This window comes from Perognathus longimembris, chromosome 22 (genome assembly GCF_023159225.1).
Source record: "Perognathus longimembris pacificus isolate PPM17 chromosome 22, ASM2315922v1, whole genome shotgun sequence".
NCBI classification, from domain to species: domain Eukaryota; kingdom Metazoa; phylum Chordata; class Mammalia; order Rodentia; family Heteromyidae; genus Perognathus; species Perognathus longimembris.
Window position 1 is genome coordinate 37,210,562 of NC_063182.1, and position 10,133 is coordinate 37,220,694.

Genomic DNA, 10,133 nt, shown 5'->3' on the forward strand with positions numbered 1-10,133 from the left:
AAAAAGAGTGAGAAAGTACAATCAATTCATTTTAAAAGCTTTGGAGAGATTCTAGTTACAAGGAAAATTCATTAAAACCGTAAAGTTATATATGACAGACCAACAGCCAATATCATACTGAATGGGGTAAAACTAAAAACATTTCCCCTAAAAAAGGGCAAAGGGAAGGGTATACACTCTCTCCACTCATCTTCAGTATAGGTCTAGAATTACTACTCATAGCAGTCATGAAAGAAAAAAATATATATAAAGGAGTCCTATAAGGAAAGAAGAAATGAAACTACCTCTATTCGAAAATGACATGATTTTATTTTTTTTTAAAGACCCAAAAAGCTACATATACAGGAGCCATGAGCTTAGAAATAACCAATCAGTTTGGCAAAGAAACAGAATACAAAATACACTTACAAAATCAGTAGCCTTTCCATATGGTAGAAATGTACATGGTGAAAGGCCAATAAAAAAAACAACTCCATTTGTCATGGCCTAAAAAAACAACAAACAAACAAACAAACAGAAAAAAAACAAAACCCAGCAACTAGGAATTAACCCAACCAAACAGGTAAAGGAGCTTTATGGTGAAAACTAAAGAAGTCTGAACAAAATAATCAAAGACAACAGGGCGAGGTTCATCATTTTCATCAGTTCATGTTCATGGATACCCAAAAGCAATATTGTGAAAATGCCTAATTTGATGAAAATGGCTATACTGCCGAAATGATATACAATAGCCTGTTTCTCTGGGGCCTTTGAGGTGTCTACATGGAAGTGTGTTATATTTCAACAAGAGAAAACAGAGAGTTGTTTTTGATATTGACTAGGGCTTATGATAGAGATGAATGGCATCTTTACCATGTGTTCTCAGAGAGGTGCATCATGAATTAACTTGATCTTTATTAAAATATTTGGACAAAAATTCCCCGTTTGAAGGTGAAAGTTCAGAATGGAAGTGTGACACTTCGTGTTGGCATTGATTGATGACAGGATTCATCAGTATCTTAACTTCCTTAGGCAACAGGAAGTGAGTACATTTGTAGAGGCCTCTGCATATTGGATACCTGCTGGCACCTGCTTGCATCAACCAGCAGTGCTCTGTGGCTGTAGTGCATAGTGGGTGTGTCCACTGACCACATGGGTATGATCCCCTCATATGTTGGGTGGACATCTCCATGGAGTAGAAGTGTTTCTTACCATTTCACTGTGCACATGAAAAATAGCATCCTCTGAGGCAATCTAGTTGCATCCTCCCAAATGGCTATCATGCAAATAGCATCATGACACAGATGCCAACCCAAATATAACAAAGAAAACTTTCATCCCTGGGGCTTCTCTATCTGTGATCTTAGAAAAATCATACCACCTGTGGTGAAGAAGAAAAATAGGCAAACATGTTTTCAAACTCGTGTTTTTCTCCTGGAGGCAAGGCCTCAGATGCAGAGCCTCGGGGAAGAGTTTGACACATTCTTCCTTGGGGATTCACAAGAGGTTTTGATGAAAGAACATGGGCTGCAGTGTAAATCTTCTGCCAATAAAAAGACATGTATGCCTACATACAGACATATATGAATATACATACCTGGGACTGAACGCTTTACTTCCAGGCAGAATTTCAGCTTGGCAGATGCTTCTGTGATGTGCCCTTTGATGCTCATACTCATTCTTCTCCAGCTTCCCCTTCTTCTCAAGTCCTTGGCTGGCACTAGCTGCTTTTCTACAATGAAGCAGCGAGCACACATGGATGGAGATGTGCTGATTGCTGGATTTTTCCCTCTCTACACTTTAGGAACAGATGTCAGTAACAGTGATGCTTCCAGGAAAGAAGACAATAAGCCGTAAGTAACTCATCATTCTATTTCCATTTACTGTTTTGTTTTCAGGATTGGCAATGGCTGAGGGAACTTTGGCGTGCCCATCAATATTTGCTGTCTTCTCTACCCTGACCTCCCATCCCTAGTGTACCAGAAACAGCTCAGTTTCATATTTCATTTTGCAAGTACAACTGAGTGATTTTCTGCCTGTCAGTTGAAGACTCTCGTTTCATTCAGTGTAGCTTCTCCTTTCCAGGGCTGTAAGTTCTTCACTTTATGCCACCATCTCTGTATCTTCTGAATCTCAGCTGTCATGCTTGATTATGAAGTGATGTTATTACAGACAACCTGAGTCATTGGCAGGAATTCTGTACTAAAAGGTTACAGACACATTTCTTTCCACATTGGCCTGTGGTATGAAAATTTTTTTATGACACACATTTTGAGGAAATTGATTCAAATTCTTATTTTAATCTGGTGGCTCATGATTGTATTCCTCTCTACGCAAAAGGCTGATATCTGAGGATTGAGTGTCGAAGCCAATCTGGACATGAATGTCCTTGAGAATTTTATCTCCAATTACCCAGCCAAAAGCTGGAAGTGGAACACTGGCTCAAGCAACAGAGTGCTGGCCTTGAGCAAAAAAGTTCAAGGAAAGTGGCCATGCTTTGGTTTCAAGCCCCAGAATGTGTGCATGCGCTAGCAAACACACACGCACGCACATACACATATACACACACACTTATGGACACATTCTCCCTCTGTATGTGTGTGTCTCTCTCTGTCTCTCTGTCTCTCTGGGTCTCTCTCTCTCTCTCTCTCTCTCTGTGTCTCAGTGTCTTTTACTGTAGACAAGAATTTACTATATCAAACTAAGCACTGTGTCATTATTTCATGTCAGATGTGGTCCACAAACCATATATTCCCTCATGTGTAATGCAATGTTTTAACCTGTTCCCTGGCAAAAATAAATCTGCAGGTATTGCATCCATTGAAGTCATATGTTGTGAAATGCTCCTCCTAAATTCCTAAATTTCTATGCTCATTATATAGGTTTTTCTTCAAAAACTACCAGTTTGTTTTATCCTTGGCTTTTGCCATTGAAGGAATCAACAAAAATTCTCATCTTTTACACAATTTGACTCTGGGATTTCATGTCTGTGATATCCAATATGGAAACTGGCTAGCATTTAAAAATCCCTTCATTTGCCTCTTTGGGAAGTACAAGAGTCCAAACTACTGCTGTGTGAGAGAGAGCAAGTCCATAGCAGTGCTGACAGGACCGTCAGGATTAACATCTGCCTTGATTGGGACGTTACTAGGCCTCTACAGGTACCCACAGGTGAGGATGAGAAAGTATGGTGATATTAAAGGAATGTCTAATTTGATGCCATTTCAGGTGATAGAAAAGAATGATAGGAAGATACTGGATTCATGAGCCTATTGAATTTTGTGATATACAAAAAGTAGAGTTCAAAATAATTTTATATTTATACTTCCATGTGTTGAAAAGAGGACAAAGAAATTAGAGCAGGCAAAGGGATTCTTTTTTAAAAACAAGAAAGAGCAAATGATTTTGACGTGTGGAGATACGTTGATCAGTTTGCTGGTAGCTCATGACTGTAATCCCCATTAATCAAGAAACTTTTTGGCTAGTTACCAAGCCAAAAGTGGAAAGTGACAGATATGAAAGTTAGATCTAAAACATGACCATGAAATATGAAATCCATATGGAATACATACAAAGCCATGTGTGTATATGCATGATCCATCTGGCTAGTTTATGCTATATAAACGGATGGAATTCCATGATGTATTGTATGACCAAACAGCTGACAGGACAACAATAAATGAACAATGGAAAGCTGAAGCCTATCCTGTCTGAGGATGATAGATATTAAATGTGTGTGAAAAAGAGCAGAGAAATGGGGAGTGGAAGTAGATGGGAAAATACAACCTAATATTCAACGTACCCATGTACAATTGGACTTAGGAAAGGTGGAATGGGTGTGGTTAGTATAGATAGCAGTTATAGATAGAAATGACAGATATCAAAGGAATTGTATCAGTACATTGCACAACTATTAAAAACAATTTTAAAAAATTAAATGAAAAAAATGACTTTCTACCTAATTTTACTGGTTACTTAATATACTTCACCATAGAGGTTGTGATAGATGGTAATATTCTCATTCATGGGCTGTTCAATTTTGATTTTTTAGCTTAACTTTGGGCCTTTTAATCATGTCCTGAGTGACCATAGCAAGTTTCCTGCTCTGTATCAGATGGCCCAGAAGGACACATCGATAGCCACTGCCATGGTCTCCTTACTGCTTCACTTCAACTGGAACTGGGTGGATCTGTTTACCTTAGTAGATGAGAATGGTTTGTGGATTCTTCCTGTATTGAAAAAAGAGATGGCCAAGAACAGAGTTTGTATAGCCTTTGAGGTAGCGATTCCAACCCATGCTGGACGATACGCACTCAAAGTCATGTCCGTTTATAACCGGATTAATAAATCTTCAGCAAATGTCCTCATCATATACGGTGATAATGAATCCCTACTAGACTTAATGGTGTGCATTGAGCAACTGTTAATAAAAGGTAAAGTTTGTATCCTGAACTCACAGTGGGATTTAACCATCAGGAAGAGATATTTCATGCTAGGTTCCTTGCATGTACCTCTCATTTTCTCACACCATCACCCAGATGTGTCTGGATTCACAGATTTTGTCAAGGCAGTGAACCCTTCCACATACCCACAAGACTTTTTCCTTGCTCGGGTGTGGTTTATGTCTTTCAATTGCTCAGATTCTGATTCTGACTGTGTAACGTGGGAGAACTGTCCTCATGATGCCTCCTTGGATTGGTTGCCTGGGCACATTTTTGACATGACTATGTCTGAAGACAGTTACAATATATACAATGCTGTGTATGCTGTGGCCCAGGCTCTCCATGAGATGCTTGTCAATCAAACAGAAGTACAAACAATGGGAAATAGGAAAGGGACACTGCCTTCCCCTGCACAGGTAAGGCCTTCTGTTTCTGATGGCACGCACCATCAACACAGTCAATTCCTAGAGGAACTTCTTACCACATGAAATTTAATATTTTACTTATGTTCCCCAAATTAAAGTAATTATATTTCTGTAAATATCTTTGAGGTTTTCTAGACATGAGTTCCTGTGTTCTTAATGCGAACAGGCCAGTAACAAAGAAGATATTAATTCCATATTTCTGTATATTCTTCTAGTTACTAATAACCTGCACATACACATAGGTAATGTTTTGGTAAGTTATTAGCACGTTTTCCCTATGAGTTTCTAAGCATGACCTGCTGAGCAAAATAATCTACATTTTTCATAAGTCACCTAGTTTCATCCTCCTTTCGGTATTAAAACTTGCACAAGCTGAAACTATAACTATAGACACTAATAGAATTCATTGTTGTGGAAACCTCTAACTAGCCATCTGAAAATTGCTGCATTTATGGTTATTTAAATGAAATAGGTTTTTCTTGAACAAAGGCCTTTTAGCACTTTGCTGCGTGACTGGTACTCAGGAATACTATTTTTATTCCTCCAAATATTTTCTTCTGGAGTGCTTTATCAGGTGTCTGTGCCTTTCTTGAATTATGAATTAGAGATTAAAGACACTAAGGAGCTTTTCTTAATTTGTCTTTCTGTCTAACCACTGGGGTATACTTCAACATAAGATGATGTATCTCTTGTAGCTGCACCCTTTTCTGAAGAATACCCAATTTCAGAATCCTGCTGGAGATCTGGTAATCTTAGAGGACAAAAGAAAATTGGAGGCAGAGTATGACATTGTGAATATTTGGAATTTTCCAGAAGGTCTTGATCTTGAGGTGAACATAGGAAAGTTTTCTCCATTTGCTCTACATGACCATCAACTGTCTTTATCTGAAGATATGGTAGAGTGGGCCATAGGAACTACAGAGGTGGGTTGGATTTAATTCAAATGATTTTAAGAACAGATAAGTAAGTGAAATTCACACTTTAAATGTAACATCTAATTGAATGCCAGCAACTATCTCCTTTAATACTAGCTACTCAGTTCTGAATATCCTGGTTTGAAGTCAGGCCAAGCAGGAACACCTGTGAGACTCTTATCTTGATTTAACCACCACAAAAGAGGTTGTGGGTTCTGGCTGATGCTTCTAATCCTATCTACTTGGGAGGCTGACATCCTCAGATCTCACATAGTTCCTTTTCGAGCCCCACAAGGCAAAAAAAATCTGTGAGACTCTGTCATTAAACCACCAAAAACCTAAGCTAGAGCTGTGGACCAAGCGGCAGATCACTAATCTTGAACAAAAACAGCTCAAGGACATTGCTTAGATACTGAGTTCAAGCTCCAGGATCAGCACCCTCCAAGAAAATTTCACTTTATTTCTAAACGTGAATTTTGAATATTGTCATAAAATACAAATTGCATACTTCTTAGCAGGGTTCTAACACCGATGAAGTACCCAATTAATTGCTTTGTGTGTTTGAAAGGTTTACTTGGTTACCTTCTCTGGTGGTTTCAATTAATGGTTAGTTGAGCTGCTACTTAGGTATCTTTCATGAGAGGAATCATTGAATGAGGTAGCACATAAACCTTTTGTCATCACATGATGTGGAATCCATAGCATCATTCAACCCACGGAATGGATTTATGTACATTTATAATACTATGCTAAAGAACTGAAATCATTCAAATAAGGGAACTTTTGGAATGTTAGGAAAAGCCTAAACAGTTTCTGACACATATCTGATGTTCCTCAGCCTGTTCATTCTGTGTGCAGTGAGAGCTGTGGTCCTGGATTCAGGAAATACCCTCAGGAGGGAAAGGCTGCCTGCTGCTTTGATTGCATTCCTTGCACAGAGAATGAGATGACCAATGGGACAGGTAAGTTCACGGCAGAGGGAGAAATACTTGTTTTCTCCTAGTGCCCCACAAACCATGCAAAGCACTACAAAACTTGGGTATTCGGGTTGAAGTCAAAGTCCTCCTTGACTCACTTGGTAGTAATTTAGTTGCAAAAATGGATTATACTGCTTCCTGTCTGAACTGTGTATAGGATTAACTTTTTCTAGTATATTGCATGCATGTTTATTTAACAACTCAGTAATGTTAGTGTATTTTCTATCATATAAAGTGCAAAATCTTTTTAAGAATGTGGTCTACAACTTTGACAAAATTGATTTTACATTATAAAGAAAACACAGATCTTTATTTCCTAGTGCCCAGAACTGTTCTTAAAACAGAGCAAGTACTCTGGTTAGGTACAAATGTTGTGCATGGCATGACTGTATAACTTCAAAGAATGATTACATTCTCTGTTCCCTAGTGCTTTACTGGTGAGTAGGAGAAGCAAATATTACAATGACAAGAAAGGACCACGGTGCTACTCTCTGTATTGCACAGAGACACACAGAAAAATGCAAGGTCTTCTAGTTATTTTATATAAGGACAGTGTTGTACACAAAAGGCTGAGAATTATTATGGAAGCATGAAGAGATGTATGAAATTATTATTAGGACATTAGGAATGGCAGAAAAGAATATGAATGGTATTCGTTGCAAGTAAATACTTTCAAGTTGACTTGTGGAAAAAAGTGTAGAAACATGATGAAGTTATAAAAATAATACTAAACATGTCTGGTAATCCTTGGTCATATGAAGTTTGTGCTAGTCATGTTTGATATGTCAGAATTTTTTCTAAGTAGGGATTTCCTATTGTCCTTTTAAGTAGTGAAAAGGGAATAATGGTAACTTGTCTTCCTCACCAGATATGGAGGACTGTGTGAAGTGCCCAGATCACCAGTATGCCAATACAGAGGGAAACCAGTGCCTCCTAAGAGCTGAAAGCTTCCTGGCTTATGGAGAGCCCTTGGGGATGGCCTTGGCCTGCATGGCTCTTTGCTTATCTACACTCACAGCACTTGTTCTTGGGGTCTTTGTGAAACATCACAACACCCCGATTGTCAAGGCAAATAACCAGGCTCTCAGCTACATCCTGCTCATCTCCCTCATCTTCTGCTTCCTCTGTTCCTTGCTCTTTATTGGCCGTCCCAACACAGTCACCTGCATTCTACAGCAAACCACATTTGGAGTTGCATTCACTGTAGCTGTTTCCACTGTCTTGGCCAAAACGGTAACGGTGGTTCTGGCCTTCAAGGTCACTTCTCCAGGGAGAAGGATGAGGTGGCTGCTGGTATCAGGGGCTCCTAACTTCATCGTTCCCATCTGCACCCTGATCCAGGTGACCCTCTGTGGACTCTGGCTGGGAACCTCTCCTCCCTTCATTGACACAGACACATACTCTGAACATGGACACATCATCATCCTGTGTAACAGGGGCTCCCTCACTGCCTTCTACTGTGTCTTGGGATACCTGGGCTCCCTGGCCCTGGCCAGCTTCACTGTGGCTTTCCTGGCCAGGGACCTGCCTGACACCTTCAATGAAGCCAAGTTCCTGACCTTCAGCATGCTGGTGTTCTGCAGTGTGTGGCTCACCTTCCTGCCTGTCTACCACAGTGCCCAGGGCAAGGTCATGGTGGCCGTGGAGGTCTTCTCCATCTTGGCTTCCAGTACAGGGCTCCTGGGCTGCATCTTTGCCCCCAAGTGCTACATCATCTTGATAAGGCCAGATAGAAATTGTTTGCATGGCTTCAGTGATAAAAATCATAGAAGGACACATAAGCATTGTTAAGACTAAACTCAAACATTTGAATACTATATACAGTTTCTGAACTAAATCTATAGTAATTTTCCAGTCTTATGTTTGTATATAATATGGAAATTTTACTTCAATGAATAAGGGCTTATTGCTTACAATTTTTCTTGTGTGTTTTTCATTCCTTTTATTTACTATGTACTTAATATTTATCCCCTGTTCTTAGTGTCTTTTGAGCTACGTCCTAGGTGAAGGGCCAGGTGTACACATAATGACACATAACACTGGTAAGTTCTCTCTTCTTGTGCCTCATCCATCCCAGCAGGGTGTTCAGCCACCCAGAAGGGAGCAGCAGGATATTACCAAGATAGCCTCAAGAAATCAGAATGGGATGAGGACGCTTTTCATTTCACATGATAAAGGCCTGGTCGTTTATTCTTGAGAGTAGTTTTACCGTGAATAAAGTGAGGCGGAAAAGGGAGAAAGAAGATTACCAAGAGAAAAAGAGATGGGGGTGAGGAATGAAAAAGGGGAGAGAGAGAGAGGGACAGACAGACAGACAGAGATGTCAGAGACAGAGAGAAGGAGAAAAATGGACTCGATGTATCATTACTGTGGCTACACACAGAAGGCAGACTGTTGACAGTAAGTGTTTAGGAATTTTGTTTTTACTAGCCAGATGTTATTTCTTTGTTGTTTTTTGCATTGTTTTATTGTTATGTAAAGGTGGTGTACAAAGAGGTTAGACAAAAATCATAGAAAGAGTACATTTCTTTTGGGACACTGTCACCCCATGCATCTCTCTGTCCCATATTTTTCCCTTCCATCTCCACCCACAATTTTTATCCTTAATTTTCAACATAGTGTCCAGTGAGTACCACTTCTTCATTTGTTTATACTTGGTCCCTCCATTTATGTGCCCCAACTTACACTCCTAAAGACAATAAATGAAAGAACAAGACCAAAGGGAAAGAAAACACAAACAGCAACCAAGAAAAACAAACCATTGATGCATTTACTTGAATTCATTTCAGCAAATAGCATTTTATATGATAGGATGCACATAGCTATTGTTACTTTGACTTTCTCTCCTAAGAGTATCTTCCATTGGTCTCACTGTGTGTGAATGTCTACGTACAAAGCACACAGGCATTTTCCTCTAAGTTTTGTTTTTAGCACTAATTTTGCAGCTTCATCTAAGGGCTTGTTTACTGTCCCTGAGCTTTTTTTATTTGCTCATGGCTAGTACTCTACTACATGAACCACACATCCACTTCAGACTTCTTGGTGATTAGAGATAAGATTTTCACAGACTATTCACCCCATTTTGGCTTTTAACTGAAAGTCTCAGATCTCAGTCTCCTGAGGAGATAGGATTATAGCCGTGAACCATTCCATACCTGGCTATTTCTTCCTTTTTATTTATTTATTTATTTATTTTTCATATCAGGCACAACATTTTTATTTTTTTTTCTGTTTTGTTTTTAGATCAGTAAAAGAAACTGGGCCCTAGAAGCTGCAGTGATCTAAGCAGCAGCAAGTTTGTGCATTTGTGCTTTTTTTGTTTATATTTGTTTATATTATCACACTGCTGGCACACTTTTATTTGCATGAAATTCTGCACCATATATACTAAATGTA

At 39.2% G+C, this 10,133-nt stretch overlaps 1 protein-coding gene across 1 annotated transcript; it reads left to right on the plus strand.

The window, feature by feature from the left end:
* The first annotated feature begins 350 nt into the window (after positions 1–350).
* On the plus strand, positions 351–8,528 carry LOC125339967 (vomeronasal type-2 receptor 116-like). The gene is made up of 6 exons (XM_048331322.1): positions 351–415; positions 2,862–3,150; positions 4,031–4,837; positions 5,542–5,769; positions 6,599–6,722; positions 7,606–8,528. Exons 1-6 carry the CDS (start codon positions 351–353, stop codon positions 8,526–8,528), a joined length of 2,436 nt encoding a protein of 811 aa, XP_048187279.1.
* The last annotated feature ends 1,605 nt before the right edge of the window (positions 8,529–10,133 follow it).